Source organism: Phytophthora cinnamomi (genome assembly GCF_018691715.1).
Source record: "Phytophthora cinnamomi strain GKB4 chromosome Unknown Contig125, whole genome shotgun sequence".
In the NCBI taxonomy this organism is placed as follows: Eukaryota; Oomycota; class Peronosporomycetes; order Peronosporales; family Peronosporaceae; genus Phytophthora; species Phytophthora cinnamomi.
The window spans coordinates 101,988-122,437 of NW_027151058.1; the positions used below are offsets into that span (position 1 = coordinate 101,988).

At 59.7% G+C, this 20,450-nt stretch overlaps 7 protein-coding genes across 7 annotated transcripts; 5 read left to right on the forward strand and 2 right to left on the reverse strand.

Moving 5' to 3' along the window:
* Positions 1–2,021: 2,021 nt before the first annotated feature.
* Positions 2,022–2,423, forward strand: IUM83_18039 (uncharacterized protein; the record flags this gene model as incomplete). Its single annotated transcript, XM_067943018.1, has 1 exon — positions 2,022–2,423. One exon carries the CDS (start codon positions 2,022–2,024, stop codon positions 2,421–2,423), a length of 402 nt encoding a protein of 133 aa, XP_067780784.1.
* Positions 2,424–2,636: 213 nt separating this feature from the next.
* IUM83_18040 (uncharacterized protein) lies at positions 2,637–3,183 on the forward strand (the record flags this gene model as incomplete). The annotated part of the gene is made up of 2 exons (XM_067943019.1): positions 2,637–2,763; positions 2,864–3,183. The coding sequence occupies 2 exons, from the start codon at positions 2,637–2,639 to the stop codon at positions 3,181–3,183; spliced, it is 447 nt and encodes a 148-aa protein (XP_067780746.1).
* Positions 3,184–3,241: 58 nt separating this feature from the next.
* On the reverse strand, positions 3,242–8,371 carry IUM83_18041 (tectonin beta-propeller repeat-containing; the record flags this gene model as incomplete). Its single annotated transcript, XM_067943020.1, has 2 exons — positions 3,242–4,897; positions 7,040–8,371. 2 exons carry the CDS (start codon positions 8,369–8,371, stop codon positions 3,242–3,244), a joined length of 2,988 nt encoding a protein of 995 aa, XP_067780823.1.
* Positions 8,372–8,817: 446 nt separating this feature from the next.
* On the forward strand, positions 8,818–9,714 carry IUM83_18042 (50S ribosomal protein L3; the record flags this gene model as incomplete). The annotated part of the gene is made up of 1 exon (XM_067943021.1): positions 8,818–9,714. The coding sequence occupies one exon, from the start codon at positions 8,818–8,820 to the stop codon at positions 9,712–9,714; it is 897 nt and encodes a 298-aa protein (XP_067780745.1).
* Positions 9,715–10,015: 301 nt separating this feature from the next.
* IUM83_18043 (uncharacterized protein) lies at positions 10,016–12,170 on the forward strand (the record flags this gene model as incomplete). Its single annotated transcript, XM_067943022.1, has 3 exons — positions 10,016–10,018; positions 10,139–10,297; positions 10,371–12,170. The coding sequence occupies 3 exons, from the start codon at positions 10,016–10,018 to the stop codon at positions 12,168–12,170; spliced, it is 1,962 nt and encodes a 653-aa protein (XP_067780744.1).
* Positions 12,171–14,502: 2,332 nt separating this feature from the next.
* IUM83_18044 (uncharacterized protein) lies at positions 14,503–14,925 on the forward strand (the record flags this gene model as incomplete). Its single annotated transcript, XM_067943023.1, has 1 exon — positions 14,503–14,925. The coding sequence occupies one exon, from the start codon at positions 14,503–14,505 to the stop codon at positions 14,923–14,925; it is 423 nt and encodes a 140-aa protein (XP_067780743.1).
* A 1,132-nt stretch (positions 14,926–16,057) lies between these two features.
* On the reverse strand, positions 16,058–17,633 carry IUM83_18045 (pantothenate kinase; the record flags this gene model as incomplete). The annotated part of the gene is made up of 3 exons (XM_067943024.1): positions 16,058–16,951; positions 17,024–17,126; positions 17,212–17,633. The coding sequence occupies 3 exons, from the start codon at positions 17,631–17,633 to the stop codon at positions 16,058–16,060; spliced, it is 1,419 nt and encodes a 472-aa protein (XP_067780742.1).
* Positions 17,634–20,450: the final 2,817 nt, after the last annotated feature.

The following is a 20,450-nucleotide window of genomic DNA, read 5'->3' on the forward strand; positions in this document are numbered from 1 at the left end:
CGGGGAACGGAAGGCTCTTGTAATCTGCGAGCTCGTGCACTCGAGAACGCAAATTGGAGATTGAGCGCCTGGGCTGGGCACAGCAGCCCATGCACATCAATCAATCGCCACGCGCGAGCCAGTTCGCGCGGTCCGGCTGGATTCGGCAAGCGGACGACTGCCAGATGGCTGACAGGAGCTGATCTCCGGCCTCTACGCGTGTGTGTACGCCACGCTGCAACCCTGTCATAGCTGAGACGGAGGTCGAACGGAGGATCGGAGTGCTGCCGAGCTGGAGCGCGGGCTGGTGCTGCAAGCATCGCTGTCGACGATAGAGACTTTTTTTCCTTTCCTTCTTCGTCACGAACGCGAGTGCGACTCAAAAGGCGATCCTAGTGCATCCGCTGACGACAAAGGGCGAGATTCGCTCGCCGTGCTCGCATTACATTGTGAGATATGTTGGAGTCGCTCTGCGCCGAGAGCCCAAAGTCTCACGCTGCAGGGCACCTTGAGGAGTGCCACCGCTTCCCGGCGCAATGCGGCGACGCGCCCTCTACCAGCTTTGCGTCGGGTGTCAATGCGCTGCTGACACGGGCAACGCACGCGCCGCCGATGGTCGATCGCTGCGAGAGAAACATGGGCGGCAGCGACGGCGAGCAATCTGCCAGCCGAGTACTGTGTCCGATATACTCGGCACTGCAAGCAGCAGGAGGCAGTAGCTTCCTCCCTTCCTCCCTCGTCTTTGCCCGGCCAGTTGAGGTGCTGAGCCGTGGGTGCAACCTCTGTGGCTGCCGCGGCCATTACTGCCGCGCCCCGGACGCACATGGGCCTCTGGTGTTCGCCTGTGTCGCCGGAGAACGCGGCCATCGGCTGTGGCTGCGCCGACGCCGCCGATACATGTACCAGCGTCGCCAGGATGTGGCGGGGGCGGAACGGAGGCCGTGGACAGCCTGCTTTAATCTCCGCAGACGCGATGAAGGATTAAGCGGATTCTGTCATGTGGCGCCCATAACGCCAAACGATGGCTCGCTGCACCCATGTTTGATCACGTTGATGGCCATCGAAACATGTATTTCGCGTCCTGCGTGGCGTCTGGCTCGGTGGACAGCCGCCAGCCGCTTGCGCTCAACTGAGTAAGGCGGTGCTGTCATGGATGTGAGTCAAAGGTATCGCACGCAGGTGTATGCGCCTCGGTGTGTCGGCCCCGCTTTCTGCGAGGGTTTTGCTGTTTGGCAGGGGCTGCAACCACGGCCCAACAGAGCCACTCGCGACAGTCGTGCATGGAGCGCGGCGACTTCGCGCGCGCGGGATCGGCCGCACCACGCCATGTTGCTCCTCTGCTGGCAGTGCGCGGTCTCAAATCGCAAAGCTTCAACGTGTGCAAACCCCGACGATGAGGCGACCGGCGCACAGAAGCGTGGCCACAATGCGACGACGGAGGGCTCTCTGCAGAGACTCAGCAGTGAGTTCCACGATGTATCAGCGGTTGACCCGCATCACTTCCAGCGCCCTTTGGTTTCGGTGGGACCGCTGTCCGCACAGGCCTAACGACGGAGTCCCTTACTGCTGCAGCTGGCAACTCGCTCCGAAATATTACGCACTGCGCTGTTCGTTGGACCAGCCCGCGACAGCGTGCTGCTGTCATCGGATCAGCCCAACGGAGACCGTCGCAGGCTGCGAGTCGCGAGATCAGGTTGGTGCTCGGTGGCAGGGTGAGGACAACGCCCAATGCCTTGCTTGAGTGTGGTAGGGACCTCGGTCCAGACCGCATTGTTGTAGCAGCGTCAGTCTAAAACAACGGTGTAGGTACCCGTCGACCTAAGCTCCAAATTGTTGCTGTCATGGTGCAATTCAAGCCTTCAACACTGCAACCCAAAACCAATGCCTGTCAATTGTACCAAGAGCAACAACTTGGTAAATACCTCGAGAAAGTAGGCAGCAAGGTTGCCTCTCGACCCAAACGGCAGCATTGCTCTCCACGCCGCCAGATCCGCAGCTCGCTCTCCGTCCCCAGTCACCACCGTAGATCCAAGTCCGCGGCCATGAACGCAGGGGGCAACGCGGCGCAATTTCTCGCCATCCGCATCGGGCATCTGCGCCGCGTGACGGCCCACGTCCGTGGCATCCTGTCCGCCGAACAGGCCTCCGCAGCGCCGGCGATTCCCGGGCGCGAGCAGCAGCTGCAGTTCCTCCGCGAGGCGGAGCAGGCCCTTGCAGAGCTGGAGCAGGCGCACCGCTCCATCGAAGCCGAGCACGCCCGGAACCAGCGCTTCATCGACGGCCTGGCAGCCCGCCTCGCGACGCAGGTGCACCTCATGTGGGCCCAGGCGCTCGTTTACGCCGAGCTGAGCGACCAGCTGCGCGGCCTCACGGGCGAGCGCTCGCGGCGCTCGAACAAACGCTCGCGCTCCGTGTACGAGGGGGAGACGGACTCCGAGTGTTAACTCGCTGCAAATGCAACACAATATACCGGTAATGAATGGGGAGGTTGTTGCCATCCACTTGCCTTTCAAAAAGTTGTTCTTCACTTCAACAATTGCTGTCCCAAGAAGTGTCCCATTTTTCACACAACATACTGTGGGAAAAGTGACTGGCAGCCAGCCGCAGTCAGAGGCAATAAACAGCACCAGCACCAGCTCGCAGCAACTCGTAGGACGATGGCGCAAGGCAGCGGCTACCTGAAGAAGGGCAAGAAGGGCGTCAAGAACGCGGGCTCCAAGCCCTCCAAGAAGGCCGTCAGCTACTCGCACAAGAAGTCGGCCGCCAAGTTCACCAAGAAAGGCAGTACGTGGCCGCAGTCTCTATCTGTCCTGCAAACCACGTGCAGTTAGTTGCCACACCTCTAACGCTCTCTCTCTCTCTCTCTCCGATACTGCTCGGCCAGACCCGACGACGGAGATCCGGCGCGGCTGCAGCGGCATGAAGAACAACGGCAGCAAGGCCGTGACGGGCTTCATCAACCAGAACCTGGAGAACATCATGGCCAGCCGCGTGCTGCAGGCGGGCACGACGCTGGCGCTGAGCGACGTCAAGGCGCACGGCAAGGAGCGGCTCAAGGAGATCAACCAGCACGCGCGCACCAAGAAGAAGAGCCGCGTGGCGCAGAAGCTGGCGGCGCTGGAGCGCTCCATCAAGGAGCAGGAGGAGGGCGGTACTCGGCGCAAGCGCCCCACGGCCGCGGCGGTCGTCCCGCACGCGTCCTAACGGACTACAAGTAGCTCCTGGCCACATTTTATTCCCTTTATGTGAACTCTCTACTCTTCTAGATGACGGCCTTGGGCTTCCTCTCTGCTGCTGTTGCTGTTGCTGTTGCTGTTGCTGTTGCTGTTGCTGTTGCTGTTGCTGTTGCTGTTGCTGTTGCTGCTACTGCTGGGACTGGGGACAGGGGCGGCGTGACCAAGCCTGCCGCCGCGTCATCGTCTATCGACGCGGCGACGGCTTCCAGCGCGATGGTGGTGGCCACCTCGATCACAGAGGGAGACGCGGGGCTCGGGGCCGCCGGCGTCCCTCCTGGCGCCTTCTTGCCCTTGAACGTGCTGGACTCCGGGAACAGGTGCAGCAGGAGCTCGTCCGCGATACTGAAGAGCAGGTTCTTGACGAACACCTCGTGCTGCAAGAACTCGTGCAGCTTGAGCGCGGCGTTCGAGCACGCCGTGTCGCCGAAGAGCGAGACCGCCTTCGACGGGAAGCTGGCGAGGATGGCCTCCAGGCACTCCTTGCGTAGCACTTGCATGTCGGGCGCGGGCGGCGGAGGCACGTTGGCTTCGCTCGGGTCGGGGAAAATGTATATCCGCAGGTCTCCGATCCAGCCGGAGAGCTTCTTCGGGTCCGTGAAGGAGAGGAACTGCCGCTCCAGCATGCGGAAGTGCGAGGCGCCCAGGAAGGCCTTGATGAAAGACCGCGTCATCGAGAAAATCTGGCGGCGCACCATGCCGATGCCGTCGAACTCGAACACCTCGCCTAGCACCGCGAACAAGCTCACCTCGATCTTTTGCAAGACTCGCATCTTCGTCTCCTTCGAGTTGGCGTCCGGCGCGATCCACCGTCCCTTCTTCCACTTGCCGTTCTCCACCAGCATCCCGCCAGTGCCATTCACTCCAACGCCCCCTCCAGCTACACCGCCCAGCACACCTCCACCGGAATTTGCTGCAGACGGAGAGGTCGGATTATCGCTTCCTTCCCATCCGGACAACGACGTGCTGCCTGCGGTGAGAGGCGTGCCGTACGCGTTCGCGAGCAACAGAAACTTCTGCACGACCGAGCTCTGGCACAATGTATCGCACGCCAGCAACTGTTGCAGGAACTGCTCCAGAACGTACAGCCGCTTCTCGTACGTTAACGTAGCCGCCGCTACCGTCTTCAGCGATGGCTTGATGGAATTCATCTCCATGTAGTCAACACCACGCAAATGGCACGCCTGGCACCCCACTCCGCACTTCTTCTCTTGCTTCTTGAGCTTGTCAGCGAGCTGCTTCTCCAACGCTTCGAAGTCGTGGAAGGTCTTGATAACACTCCACGCGTAGGCGCTGTCGTCCTTCACCTTGACTGTGACTTCGAACTTGGTGCTTCCGGCGCGGATAATGGTGGGGCTTAACGGGCTCGCCGGCTGCCCTGGAGATGCGGGATCACCCGAGTTGCTGCCGTTACTCGTGCCGGTAGGAGAAGCTAAATGGTTGGGGCTGCTGTTGGCACTATTGCCGTTAGCAGAGCTGCCAGACGGACTGGAGCTGAATAAATCGGACATTTCGCGCTCGCGTTCCTTGACCAAATACTTGCCGACGTGAGCTTCTATACGCAGCTTGTACTTGCTCACAAGACGATCGTAACAATTTCCACACACGTGCGCTTTCTTGGACGACTCGAGCGGTGGTGGATACACCATGAACGCGTAAAAGTCCAGGCACGAAACGCATACGCGCTGATGACAACTATGGCAAGTTCCCACCCCTGATTTTGACGCTGGCAATGCTTTCAAACAGCGGAAGCACAAATTTTCTTCATCGTCATCATCGTTTTCATACAAAGCCGCTTGATCATCGTCCACGGAAGTTTTTGTAGATAGCCCAGAATCTGTAGCAGTGGACTTCGTGCTCTTGTTAGAAATTCCGCGCCGCAGGGATGGAATAGATGCGCGAGCCTTCATAAAAGCCGAAGCGGTTCTTGACGTCTGCTGTAAATCGTCTGACTCAAGCATTCTTAGCGTTGATTCCCTGATGGGACTGTCCGGCATATCTTTGTCGAAGCTCTTCGATCTTCTTCTCAACAACGACTTCGCTGTTGTGATTCCCTTTTCGTTCTTCTTATCTCGTTTCAAAGCGTTAAACCGCTGTTTCAGCTTTCTTGCTCTGCCCAGCCCATTGGGAACCGTCGATACACCAAAGCCATTAGGAGACACAGGCGGAGTTGGAAGTGCCAAGACTGGGGGAAGCTGGCATCGCCGACGGACCCATTGCCGCCGCCGAACGGAATCAAACTTCTTCTCCTTCTCGTGGAAATTGTCTTCAAAGGTTTTAGCGTATTCCCACGTCGAGTTCGGCGCTTCACTGTCAGACGACTCCCCTGCATCGTTACCTGCATTCTCAAGTACCCAATCGTCTTCCCAAATCCACTCGGACGACGGGAGCTCCTGCCATCGTTTATCTGTAGCTTTCACCCATCCTTTCGTAGGGACATAGCGCTCCGTCTCCCATACTCGTTCCAATACTCGGACTGAAGCACTGGGAGAAGTCGCCCCTCGAGCTCGCCACTGGTTCGAGGGAGATACTCTAAGTTCTTGATCGATCTCAGTCTGTCTACCGAGGAGAGTAGGAACGTCAAGACAAATCTTGACTTTATCAAGCTGCGACAGAGTCACCAGCACGGATTCCATTAGTGCGCTGTCGTTCAAAAGGCAAAAATTCTCGTAGAACGACTCCGTGATGTCGCTGTGTGCATAAAGCTCCGTACAGAAGGCCCCTAGTAATCCCTTCTCGAGAGCGATCAATATCCATTGAACACCCCGTGTCGAAACATGCGACTCACTCGGGCTGCAATGTGGACAGTGAGACGCAACGAACCTCCAGTGAGCGTTATACAATTCCGCTCCTGGTCTATCTCGTGAAAGATATTCCCAGTAATATTGGTTGTCGTCATCGTCTCCATCCGAGTCACCTCCGCGGTCGGTATCCATGCTGTCACGACGCGGAGAACCCAAACCAAGTTTTGGCATTGGTACAGAAGAGCGCCGCTTGGTAGTTGGGGATAACGGAGGAGTTGAAGGCTCTTTGCGCTCGAAGTCTTCTTCTGAAGCCGGCGCCTTTGACTCACGGTTGCGAAAACCCAGCATGAAAACGTCTTCCATCGCTGAAAGTAGCTCGTACAACTCACGCGATCGCGCTGAATTCCGCATCTCAGGACAATCATCATACAATTTTACGTACCTTGCCACCGCCTTCTCCATGTGCACAACAACACGGTCCCGCACCACCGCCATCTTTATAGACCCGCTTGCCGTTCTCGAAGTTGTCTCTTCCTCTTCGTCACTCATAGGGCTTAATAGCGGGTTCAACGAGCCCATTGTATGTGCATTACTACGACCTCGGTTTTCACCGGTAGGCGTAACTGCACCGTCATCGAACGAAGAAGTTGGAGAACTGGCACCAGACTCTCCTCGCTTCCACGCCTTTTGCAGTAGCTGTCCAGGCTTGCGAATCATTCGGGCTGCTGCCCCCGCACCGGCACTGAGAGGAGGCGCTGACATAGGCTCCATCCGGAAGCGCCTCTTTACCTTGCCTATAGACGTGTTTAAACTGGTGCCGATGTTAGCCTTGGCATTCTTCAGGTCATCCATGTGTACGCTGATTCGATCGCCAGTCATTTTGTGCGACAGTAGCCCGCCTGGAATCAATCCGCGAGGATTCATCATTTTTGCCGCCTTGGCCACGTTAAGACGATCATCCATTGCAAAGATTGACGGCATCGCTTTCTTTTCGCCAGTAGATCCGCCTGAGCCAGCTGCAAATACAGCGCTACCAAACGCAAATGGATTACTTGAGTCGGCCCAGTCATCTCCTTCAAATACCATTTCGGCTGCGCCTGCTGCAGCTGAGGATACACCACTCGCTACTGCCTCAATTACAGCTTGGAACGCTGCTTCAGCCTGTTCGCCGCTACGTCTGCTTGCTTTGTACAGGAAACTGGATGTCGTCCGGAATTTGTTCAGCGTCAAGCTCGGCATCATCGCAACTCCGTTTGACCCCGACATCGTGGGCGACATCGGTCCCGTATCTTCTTTATCGTCGACAAATGCTTGAAGACAAGCCAGCAAGACTTCGTTGGCGTAGCGCGGCTGCGAGTACTCTGACAGGGGCTTGAGGACCTTGAACGCCACTATTTCACGCAGTAAATTCATAGCGATAGATACGAACACGTTCGTGTCGTGCTGCTGACCGAATTGAGGCCGCAACTGAGTCAGCAGCTGCGCCGCTACATGGCGGAGGTACGCCGCCTCCGCGTTTTCACCTGCATTCTTCTTACCAGAACTGCTACCTGAACATGTCGGCGAATTAACGGTCGCCTGTGAGGACGACGAAGCCCCAGTGCCCACGCAGCCAGGATGAACAAACGGCGACCTCTGCACAAACGCGGTGACGTACTCCTGTCGCTTGAGCAGATTGGACTCATTGTCGTCGCCTTCGAACACGCTCGGGTACTCGTCCGCCAGCTGCGCGTAGGCCTCTCGGAACCACCCCAGGTGCAGCCTGAGCAGCTCCAGGCTCTTGGCCACCATCGTGAGGGCCTGCGACGGGTCGATCTCCAGTACGCGTGACGCCACGGCGCCCAGCAGGTCTGCGAGCAGGAACTTGACGTCGTTCGGGAACTCCTCGTTGGGGGAGATGGCCTGGAACCAGAAGTTGACGTAGTCCTTCACGATGAGCTGCACCAGCGCCGCGATCTCGTCGCAGATCTCGGGCGGCAGGCTCCAGGACGTGCGCAGGTGCGCCACGATGGGCAGGCGCTTGAGCACCCTCAGCTGGAAGCCGGCGTCGGTCATGCAGCCGCCCGAGGCCGGCGGCGACAGCGCGTAGTCGCCCCCCGCGCTGCCGCTGCTGCGCGGGCCACCGCCGAGCGGCCCAGCAGCGCCGCCGTGGGTGCCGCTGCCCACGCGGCTGCGGTAGCGGCTGTAGTACTTGAACTTGAGCAGCGCCTGATCCAGCAGCTCCTGCTCCTTCTGCAGTTGGTACGAGCGCAGCACCCACCAGAAGCTGCCGCTGCCCACGAGCAGCACGCCGAGCTGCAGCAGCCTCGTGGCCGTCCACCACGCGGCGCGCAGCAGCAGCAGCGCCGCCCACGAGTAGCGCGCGCCCAGCAGCAGCAGCGCCGCGAGCGCCAACAGCCAGTGGGGCGGCCGCATCCGCAATACTGATGTGTTGTGCGCAGGGGATTTACAGGCTCCGGCACGCGCGTCGCGGGGGAACTGGGCACCGGCAGAGAGCGCAGACGCAGGGGGGTCCGATGGGCGCCGGCAGCATGCACGCGGACCCGCGCAGCCAGAGATCTTGGGGGTCCGGCGCGAGCACAGCGAGCGGCTCTCTTCTTGGGCTTTGCGCCGCGGGCTTGACGGGACACTTACGAACCTGTCTAAACTTGTGAAGCCTGTCTATACTTGGCTTCACAAGTATAGACAGGTTCATAAAGCTGAGATGGGATCACTTTTCGAGTTTGCCGGGGTTTTGGTCGGATTGGAGGAAAATGCGGAGCGTGTACCTGAAAAGCGGTACCGTTTCATCTGTGGCTGCGAGCATGGCGTTGGCATTGAGCGAGCCCCTTCGTCTTCCTCGCAGTATCGGACCGACTAGCATGAGCTTGTGGCGCGGATCGAGCGCGCTCGCCGGCCGGGCGCTGCGCCAGACGTCGGCGCGCGCGTCGTCGCTGTCGACGGCCGCGGCCCCCGCCGCTGCTGCTGAGGCCGTGGCCGGCGCGGAGGCCGCCGCCTGGTCGCCCGAGAAGAAGCGCACGGGCCTGCTGGCCGTCAAGATCGGCATGATGCCCGTGTGGGACCACTTCGGCTACCGCCACAACTGCACGGTGCTGCAGGTGGAGGAGTGCCAGGTGACGCAGGTGAAGACGGCGGACCGCCACGGCTTCAACGCGCTGCAGCTCGGCGTGGGCCTGCGCAAGCCCAAGAACGTGAGCAAGCCCGTGCTGGGCCACCTGGCCAAGGCGGGCGTGGCGGCCAAGCGCCAGCTGCAGGAGTTCCGCGTGTCCGAGGACGCGCTGCTGCCGCTGGGCACCACGCTCTCGGCGCTGCACTTCAACGCCGGCCAGTTCGTGGACGTGTGCGGCGTCAGCAAGGGCAAGGGCTTCCAGGGCGTCATGAAGCTGCACAACTTCGCGGGCCAGCCGGCCTCGCACGGTAACTCCAAGACGCAGCGCCACATGGGCTCCACGGGCCAGTGCCAGGACCCCGGCAAGGTCTTCAAGGGCAAGAAGATGCCTGGCCGCATGGGCGGCAACCGCGTCACGCGCGACAACCTCTGGATCGCCAAGATCGACGTGGAGCGCAACCTCATCTACGTCAAGGGCAGCGTGCCCGGCAACAACGGCGGCATCGTGCGCGTCACGGACGCGCGCAAGAAGAAGCCGGCGGCGCCGCTCCCGTACCCGACCTTTGTGCCGGCCGAGGGCGAGGCTCTGCCCTCGGAGGTCTTGGCGCCGCACGGTGACGTTGACCCGTACCACTACGACGAGAACTAGAGAAGGACCAGCGGAGACCGGTAAGCAGATCGAGACTGGGGAGGAGCGGCCATCGGTAGAGCGGCCCGTGTGGGCTCGCATGGGTGGACGTTCTCATGTGGAAATCGAAATTGTGTTTGCCATCTTCTCCTGTGGGGTACTGGTCTTCGGGCTGTTGCTGGTAGGTGCGTTTGATGCCGGTGTTGTGCATTGATACTAAGGTATCGCAGGCCACAGATATCTGGTACCTGCACGATCGAAGCGCATCCTGTAAGCGGTCGTCGTTGCCTGGGGACGAAGGAATGATCAGCCATGCTTTGAGCTGGTAGGAGTAGGTGCCTGCGGAGTTTGGTATTCCCGTTGTTGAGGAAGACTCCATGCACGTGACGAGCCGGAGGTCTAAGTTAGTCGCGAGTTGGTCGTTACCTTTTGCTATTATTTGCAGGGATGCACGTCGGTGGAGAGACCAAGTGATGCGGTAACCAGGATGCCTGCTGGAAGTTCGGACCTGGAGCGGCGGAAGCAGGCACTGCGGAAAAGACTTGCGTTAGACTTCCAGCCGCTCCGGGACACGCTATCCAAGGGACTCGAGCTGCTCGTAGACGTACGATGGCAGCATTACATGTACAGGAATTGGTTTTGCAAGTGATGCACTAACATGACTTTCTTGATGCCAGCCCGAGGCGGCCGTGTTCTGCACTGCGGCGGTGGAGGGCTTTTGCAATGCGCTCTTCGCGATAGCCATCAAGCATCTCGCAGAGGCCCCAGTGACTCGAACAGGGCCGCCGGACACCAAGATCACCGTGTTCCATCTGCAGGTGGCTCTGCGCAGCCACCCAGAGCTGGCCGAGTTGCTGCAACGGGCGGAAAGTGCTCGGATGGCGCTGGAGTTCTTCCTGGACGACGCTACATCTCGCGCGCTCTACGAGCGGAAGCTCATTGCAAGTCGTGAAGCCAAACACCTGGTTGAGGGCTCTGCAGCACCTCGATATGAGCACGAGGAGGAAGGAAGCAGCGGACGAAGTGGGCGAAATGCTCAGCAAAAAGCCGAGGAAGAGGAGTTGATCCGCCGTCACGAACGCACGCGATCCGAGTGGCAAAAGCGCGAGGATGACCCGTTCTCGGAGGTGGACTTTGCCATGGTGCTCAAGTGCGTGCACCCGGCCTTCACCCTGTCGTATAACGCCACAATGCTTCTGAGCGCCCTCGTACGTGAGCTGCTGAACGAAGTATGTGCCCGTGCAGACGTTGATGTACTGCAGCGTCGCCGCCATCCACCCGAGTTGTTGCTCGGGGACATGCAGGGACCACTGCTTGAAGTATTCTGCGGAGTTTCCACTGGTAAAACGATTGTGCTTGAGATGGGATCACTACCCGACATGGGGCCACTGGGCACTCAGATCTCCAAAACTGCCATCGAGTGTCTCGCACGATATCGACTGCAGTCTCGACGTGGCAAGACCCTCACGCTGCACTTCCGCGTTTACCAACCGGGAAGCAGCTCGGCTCTACAGCCATTGCATGTGCTGCCGGACGTGGTGAGAGACACCCCGTTCGCGAAGCTGCTAGCTCAGATTCGTAGCAAGTGTCATCTTCCTGTGAGCTTGGGCCATCGAGGTGGCACGTTCAGTGACACCAGAGGGCACAGCGAGTTCATCGCCATCTATCGAGCACACCAAGTGGAGCCCACGGCCACTCCCGCAACGCTGGCCATGCCGACTGGGGCAGTCGTGTACCTTGTGGTGCGAAGGTGGTGGGATCTTACCCGGCGCACGGAAGCCCGACGCGGGTTATTGTCGTCGCAACGCCCCCAGGACGCACTGGTGAGGTCACTGGTGGCAAGCACGGAGTCCAAGGTGAAGAAGGTGCTTCGTGCCGCCGGGGTCAGCGCGTACTCCAGTGAAGAATCTCTGCAGCAGACACGAGCAAAGCGTGGTTTGGCTGGCAACGCGAGCAGCAGCTCACTGTTGTCGACGTCTAATAGCTCAATCGGCTTGTCTAAGAGCCCATCGCGGCTGCCGGCAACGCAGGAGGAGGACAGTCTTTCGGTGTTGCTTCGCGAGCGTGCTGCTGCGAGACGAGAGAAGGAGCTCGAGAAGCGGCAGTCCGTTGCCAGTAGCAACAACAACAACAACAACTTGGGCGAGGACACGGACAGCGAAGACGCAAGTGGTCTCTTTGCTCGACAGCCTTCAAGAGCTCGGTCCACCGATACCCTGGACGACGCATGGCTCGAATTTGAGGCGTTGAACAAGAGTGTGCGCTCGACCACGGAGCGTCTGGCGCAATGGACACATAAGGCGGCGGAGGAGGAATCGCCTAAAGCTTCTCTGCAGCGGTTCCAGTCGGTCGAGAGCGTGTGGCGGGCCCGACTACAGGCGACACAAGAGCTGGCGAGTCAGACGCGAGCGGCTCACAAGCTCGCGACGCGGATGCTGAGCCTCGCCAGAGAAGCGAGCAGTTCGTCCACGACGTGATGTAGCCGTTTAAATAAGTCTGGACCGAGGACGCGGCACGGCAGTGCTGGGCGGCTCAGCGTCGCTCTCAGGCATCTGCGTATCGGAGAGAACAAAATTGTATGGTCCCTTTTGCTGCCCAGGAAATGCCCTCCTGATAAGCTCTCCCTTCCTCCGTATTAACTAGGAAAACATGCTAATCGCCTACCTACCGTAGTCGATCAGCAACACTTCACGATGTGGGGAGCACCGCTTGCTGTTAGACCTGGAACAACATCTCGAAGGTCTTAATGGCGATGACCGTTGAGGCCTCGGACCATGTCTGCGCTGCAGTCGACACTCCGGTACAGTTCGCACTTGCGCGCCACCAGTGGTCTGGAACGACGGCATCAGAAACGGCTTAAAGTTCACCTGAGGCCCAGCTAGCAACCATGCGGTGAAAGACTTGGCGACACCTTGCCATCCACTGTGGACTCCACAGCCTTGCACTCCATCGTCTGCAGGTGCCATATGAAGATCGAATTCGATGACAGTGGGATAGGGGACCTGATTACTGCAAAGCCAGATTACTATTGAAGAAAGTGCGTCAGTGCCCCGTCTGACACGACATAGACTATCCATCGGTCCGTTTGAAGCTCGAGCATCATCAGCGTGACTTCCCGTTACGCACGCTTGCAAATCTGTTGTCAACCCTTACACATTCAATCATCACTGTGGGTCTTCTCCCTGGCATGGAGAGGCCCTTCGAAGGATAGGCGTCCTGCCAACACTGCTGCTGCTGCGCGGAAATAGCCGCTCCTAAAGGTGTACATGGAGGCTGCGACGCGGGGTGACATGCGCTCGTGCGGCGGGCGAATGCCGTAACGCTGTGCGCCTGCCAGGCTACTTACCCTTCGATCCTGCTTGCCTGCTGCGATACAACCTACACTCGCTCGCTGACCCGCCCAGAAACGGTTGCGCTGGGGCGCCCCGTCGCTCGACACGCATGGCTTAGTCGAGTCTCGGGCGTGGGCTCGTCTGCGCGCCTCATCGTTACGCCGTTGCAGCAAGACGGTTGAAGCGACCGCACCGTGCGTGGCGGGTAAGATCGTGTGCTAAAAAAATTGGCCGGCTGGCGGCAGCGCGCGCCAAGAAGCGAGCGAGGTGGCGGGCCGTTGCGCGCGAGTATTACTTACTGTACGAGCAGTGCCAGGCTTGCCGTATCGCATGGTGTCGGCAGCAGCAACAGTTGTGCTTTCGGCGTCCTTCGTGCGGCGGCCGCGATCCTATCCTGCTGTCGCGAGTATCCGGGAGTGAAACGCCCTGAGGGCTGAGCGACAAGGGGATGGGCGGCCGAAGTGAGTGAGAACACCGGTCGCGCAGCGATGCGCCGCAGCGCAGCCACAGGATCGCCTTTGCCTGTCGTCGCCGTCGTCGTCCGCCTGGCCTGATCCCTAGCAGTCAGTCAGGAAATCGTCGCTGCCGGCAGCCAGCAGCCGAGATTCGCAGGAGCGATGCTCGATGCGCTGCCTGCCTGCCGGCCAGCCTGCATGGGATCGCGACTTTTTGCATGGGTTATATCTCACGCACCCAAAAATACGGGCAGATTCGTCGACGTTCTGGTCGGTCGGTGTGTGCTGTGCTGTGCTGGCCGGCCAAGGCAAGCCACCACGGCCGGCCTTCCTTTTTCGCAGATGTGCTGCGGGCGGCGTTAACCCCTCATCTGCTGGGATAGGGCGGCCTTCCATTTGATGACACACGCGCGAGGCGCACCCCTTCGCGAGCGTGGCACCTGGCGGATCGCACGTCGAGTGATGGGCTTCGGCCCGGCTGCGCGCCTTCGATTCGGAATGGATCCACTCGCTCGCGCGGACGAGAGCCGGGCGCCGACAATAGAAACACCCGGAACGGCCGAAACTGATAAGCGCAATCCGCCGCGCGCCACGTTTCACCAGGCCTGTCTGAGTTGAGCCCGCCCGCTCCCGTTTCAGCTCAGCGAGCGAGCTCTCCTGGTGCGACAGCCGGCGCCCATGCCATCACCACCACCACCCCGCCCACGTCCACGCCAGCCAGCCGTTGCCCGGCCCCGCACCGAGCCCTTCTCTGCCTGCGAGGAGTTGGTTCCCCCGAAAGCACCAGGCCAGATTTGTCCAACGTCGCTTTGAAGAAGAGAGCAGAAGCGCAGCAGCAGGATCTGGACGCGTGCGACCAGAAGAGCCACCGCACCCACCGCGCCAGCAAGCATGACGACACCCAAACACGCACCACCACCACGGCAACTGGCCGCAAAGTGCAGCTCACATTCCAATTCGCACCGTTGCCAGCAGCAACAGCAGCAACCACTCAGAAGCTCAATCAGAGACCAGCAAGCAGTATGACCTCGCCCGCAGCTAGCAGCAGCAGTAGCGTCGCCGCCGCCCCCGCGTCGCCCCTGTCAGTGAAGCGCCCCGCGCTGTCGCCGCGCAAGCGCAAGCTCAGCGACGTCTCCTCCTCAGTCGCGGAGGCCGCGTCCCCCACGTCGCTGGACGAGGTGGTCGGCGCCGCCGGCTCGCCGCTCGAGGAGCGCGTGATCTCGCCGAAGAAGAAGGCCCGCGCCGAGGAGCGCGCCAGCAGCGGCGACCTCAGCAAGTGGGAGAGCCACGTGGTGGCCAGCATCGCCAGCGCGCTCGACCTGGACTGCACCGACGACAAGCAGAGCAGCAGCGCCTTGTGCGTCGAGCCCATCGCGTTCTGGGCGGCGCCTGCGGGCGACCTGGCCGCGGACGAGCTGCAGATCCTGCGCCAATTCCTGGCATGATCGGTCTCCTTCCTACCAGTCAAGTGAGATGAATGAACTCCAGGCGCACACACATACACATGCAAGCAATCAAGCAAGTATGCTAGCTGCCAGCGACGGCTCCGCGAGCTTCCACGCCGAGCCGCAGTCGACCAAACTGGTGCAAGCACATTGCAGCTGCAGCAGCAACGGCAATACAGCGCCTGCACAGCGCATCGCCGCGCCAACTCCTGTCCGATAGACGCAGCAGCGACAGACCCAAGGCAGCGCCGCCGCCACCATCAGTACAGTAGCCGAGGACAGTATAACAGTCTCCCTATTTAACACGAGCGACGATCGTTCGCATCTTGGCATTATTATTCGATGGGGTTGCAGTTATTTTGCAGTTGTGTTTTTTTTCATGAGGTTCTGTTGGTTCCTTCATGAGCAAGCCTGTCTGGTGCAACTTGAGTTTCTTTGCGAAGAAGCCTGGCGACACGATCGCATATCCGTAGAATAGAACAGAGTTCGTATTGCTGGCGGCAATTTGCTGCTGCCGCCGCCTGCTCTCAGCCGGGGTATCGCTGGTGTCGCTGGTGTCGCTCCCGAGTGTACGTATATGTATCAACTAGTTGATTCAACTGCACATGCGCGAGACGGTCTCGGCTCGCGCATCGCGTGCATGCATCGCTCGCTTGCAGATTGCAACTTGCATGTCAAGCGGCGGCGACGACGGGACTACTTTACGGCGACCGACCGCGGCGTCGTGACACTTCAACCTCCGCGCCCGCGATCATCCGCTCCCGTCGCGGTTCCCAGCTGCTGGGCGCTCGATGGAGAACCGAGCAATCCCATCCAGTGCGCCAGTGCGATCGCCGGCCGCTCGATCACTCACTCAGTCCGTTCCACGCGGGGCGAGTCTTCCGGAGCCACCTGCCTGCAATCGGTGCCGTTGCCGCCGCCGCCGAACGACCACACGAACCGGGCCGCGCTTACTCAGATACGCTTCCTCGCTCGTCCTACGTAGCGCCACGCATGACACTCATCGCAAAGCACGGCAGGCAGTGATGGCAGCAGCGCCAGCCGCGGACACCGCTGGCAGCAACTCTCTTTTGTTTTCAAAAACGGTGACGCTCGCTCTGCGGCGCAGCGATGCAAGTCGCAGACTCTCGCTCTATTGCCGCCTAGCGCGGATGCTCTTTTGCGCATCTTCTCCACCCTTGCTGCCGCTATTCTGCTCGAGTTCTGCTTCGCTGCTGTTGCCCTGCTCCGCCTCCGTCTCGCTCACTGCCGGCGACTCGGCGACCGAGTTGAAGCGCTGCAAGAACGTCCCGAGCGCGCCAAAGAAGCCCTCGTGGTGGAAGAACTGCGCTTGCATCTCTCCTTTCGACCAGAAACTGATGGCGTAGGCCAACTGCCTGCACGCCAACTCGTTGCGACGCAAGAAGTTGCCAGAGAAGTAGATCCGCTTAGTCTCAACGCGACGAGCGTTTAGGAACGCCAGCTGACCCAAGTTCTGCGTGATCATAAACAGCAGCGAGCGCGCTAGATCGGCGTCGCGCGGAGGGTGAGGCGGGCGGCGAGCGCCAGCCTTACCGAAGCTGCTGGCCACGGTATCTGGCTTGAGCTGGAACTGCTCGTAGCCGGAGGTGCCGTATATATCGCCTACGGTCATGTCCACCTCGTTCGAGTCGCCTTCAACGCTAGCGTCCATTGCCTCGTCGAATGTGCGCAGCTTGGAGAGTGCACGACACAGACCCAGGAAGGTGCCACCACCTAGACTCGTGCCTGACACGCGCTCGTACTGCGCTTCGCCGGTGATCTTGAGAATACTCACACCAGAGCCGATGTTCACGAGCAGGAATGGGTACAGCTCGTGCTTGTCCGGCTTCGGGAGCATTTTCTTCGTTGCGCTCCCGAGTCCATGTGTGTCTGGGACCACGTCCACGAAGGTGTAGCACTCGTTGGGGGCGTGCCGCAGCACGAAGTTGAGTCCTTGAATAATTGCATCCATCTCGTCCGCCTTCTCCAGCTCAATGCCCAGGCGTGAGTCGAACAGCGAAGAAAACTGCAGCAACACGACACAAGGAGGTAAGTGCACCAGTCCTAAGCAGCACCCAAGTCGCACGCGGCGCCGCACCTTGAAGGCACCGCCGCCCGTGCACGCGATCTTCTTGATGTATCGGTGGAAGAAGCGGCGGCGCACAAAGTCCGTGACCTCGTCCATCTTGGCCGTCGGGAAGCTGCAGCAAAACAAAGAAGCAGGCAGGCAGACAAGAAAGCTCAGCTCACCCGGCTGCAGCTACCAGCTCTACAACTCGCACGCACTTGATGAAGTGGATGGTGCCGCCCAGCTCGGGCACGAACATCTGCAGCCGCTCCTCGCGCTGGGCCTCGTCAGTGGCGTGCAGACTCATGATGAAGTCGTCGATGAGCGGCAGACTGCCCTCCACGCGCCTCCGCTCGCTGGCCGTCAGCGGATCGGAGCGGTTGAGCTGGCGCTCCATCTGGCGGCGCTGGGCCGCCGCCGCGCCGTCCGCCGACTGGAAGTAGACCATCTTGGCCAGCGTGCCGCCGATGTCGAGCCCGAAGAGGCGGCCGCAGTCGGCCGACTTGGCGTTCAGGATGTGCAGGTGGAAGCGGCGCAGCTTGCGGCGGCGCGCGATGATCAGCCCCGCGATGCAGGACGCGCCGAACAGGAACACGCGCGTCCAGAACGCCTCGTGCCGCGCGCGAGCTGGCGTCGCCATAGCTGCCCGGCGTACGCCGTAGGAGAGGGAGGGGGAAGCGTGTCAAGCGGGCGATCTGGGTTCGGCTCTAATTCATGTGGTTGACGCCAAAGATGCCTTTCATGTTAAGTGCGAAATCAGTCATGGGTACACTGTAGCTGCAGAACAAATTATTCGGAACAATCGAGCCTTGATTTGAACGAGTAGAATTTTAGCTGAAACGAAAGCGTGCAGAGCGCGCCGCCTGGGTGATTTGGGAGCGCAAAAAGAGCTGAGGATCCAGCAGCAGAATCCTGCTAAGCTTACCCTAGAATGGAGCTTCAACTATGCAGCATGAATCATGCTACATGATCGGTCGGAGTCCGACTCGGACGGAGGAATCATGCATCGTGATGATGAGCCGGGAGAGGACAGCAGTGGGACCGAAATCAGGAGGGGGATGCGCTTTTTCTGAGGCACGCGAGAATCAGGTCGTTTGCAGTCCGCCCTTGCCTTGCCTTGCCTTGCAGCTGGCCGTCGCCACGACAGGCGGGGCACTTGCCACACACACATGTGCACCCACCCCGCACAATCCTTATACATGTATGTATCACCGTCAGCAGCGTACAACTGAACACAGCTGCAGCCAGCCACGAGGGCGCTGTGATATCGTCTTCAAGCAACCTCACTTCCAACGCTCACCGTTTCCATTTTTCCACTTGACCGCACCGTCCCTTGCGTTAGTGAGCCGCGGCTCTTGTCGCGTGAGACCTTGCGTGGTTATGCGATCCGCCCGGAGCAAATTTCTTACACACGCTCCACGTGGCCGACAGTCCGCTTTACACATGCGCTTGAAGTCAGCGCGGTCTCGTCGTCGCTGCAGCGGCGCCCGTGATCTCGTGATCATCAGGCTGATGGTCTTCGCCCGCTCTTTCCTCTCCATAAGTTATGGACGAGAGAGGTTGACCAGCACAACAAATCGTGGGTCACCTCAACAACGCATCCACAGCACAATAAACATACAATTTCCTTGTACTGTACATATAAGAGAATGTCGCATGGGGATGGATGTCATTGTGACCCAGCCGCGCTCCGCTTGGCCCCTCCGGCGCCCCCGCGGTTCGCTTCGCTCGCGCTATAAAGATAACATATTCTGGCGACTGCAATGCATGTATCGCCGGAATGCTCATCGCTGGGCCCGCCTCCGCAAATACAGCGCGGGGTTGCTGCGGCTACGCTCCTCGCAACTGCTCGCTTTAGTCGCCCCTTCCCGATTTGTGCTGAGTCGCATTTTATTGTGTTCATTTGGATCATATGGTGTTTATGATATTTTCTCGTTATGGACCATAACGCGGGAGCGGAAGGATCCGGTGCAGTGGGATCGCCCGTGTGATTTGCGTCGTGCGTCAGAGGGTAAAATTAATCAGATTGGACATTCTATTACTTCAACTTCGGTGGACGCAGTGTAATCCCACGTTCTGGCGGTGAGAATGGGCTCCGTCCGCGGCCGCCACCAGCATGTCGCGCTGTGCAAGGCTTGCACTGCACGGCCCAGGCAGGTGCTGAAGCTAGCTTCCTTCCTCTGCCAGGATTCTATGCAGAGACTTGGCCGTTCACGACAGGCTGGCGGCAACAGCACGAACATGAATCATTCGCTGCCAGCCTATACAGTACACACACGCGCTGCGGCCGATTTAACGAAGCCGATTGCGCAGCATCCGCAATAGAGCGAGAGTCTGCGGCTTGCATCGCTGCGCCGCAGAGCGAGCGTCACCGTTTTTGAAAACAAAAGAGAGTTGCTGCCAGCGGTGTCCGCGGCTGGCGCTGCTGCCATCACTGCCTGCCGTGCTTTGCGATGAGTGTCATGCGTGGCGCTACGTAGGACGAGCGAGGAAGCGTATCTGAGTAAGCGCGGCCCGGTTCGTGTGGTCGTTCGGCGGCGGCGGCAACGGCACCGATTGCAGGCAGGTGGCTCCGGAAGACTCGCCCCGCGTGGAACGGACTGAGTGAGTGATCGAGCGGCCGGCGATCGCACTGGCGCACTGGATGGGATTGCTCGGTTCTCCATCGAGCGCCCAGCAGCTGGGAACCGCGACGGGAGCGGATGATCGCGGGCGCGGAGGTTGAAGTGTCACGACGCCGCGGTCGGTCGCCGTAAAGTAGTCCCGTCGTCGCCGCCGCTTGACATGCAAGTTGCAATCTGCAAGCGAGCGATGCATGCACGCGATGCGCGAGCCGAGACCGTCTCGCGCATGTGCAGTTGAATCAACTAGTTGATACATATACGTACACTCGGGAGCGACACCAGCGACACCAGCGATACCCCGGCTGAGAGCAGGCGGCGGCAGCAGCAAATTGCCGCCAGCAATACGAACTCTGTTCTATTCTACGGATATGCGATCGTGTCGCCAGGCTTCTTCGCAAAGAAACTCAAGTTGCACCAGACAGGCTTGCTCATGAAGGAACCAACAGAACCTCATGAAAAAAAACACAACTGCAAAATAACTGCAACCCCATCGAATAATAATGCCAAGATGCGAACGATCGTCGCTCGTGTTAAATAGGGAGACTGTTATACTGTCCTCGGCTACTGTACTGATGGTGGCGGCGGCGCTGCCTTGGGTCTGTCGCTGCTGCGTCTATCGGACAGGAGTTGGCGCGGCGATGCGCTGTGCAGGCGCTGTATTGCCGTTGCTGCTGCAGCTGCAATGTGCTTGCACCAGTTTGGTCGACTGCGGCTCGGCGTGGAAGCTCGCGGAGCCGTCGCTGGCAGCTAGCATACTTGCTTGATTGCTTGCATGTGTATGTGTGTGCGCCTGGAGTTCATTCATCTCACTTGACTGGTAGGAAGGAGACCGA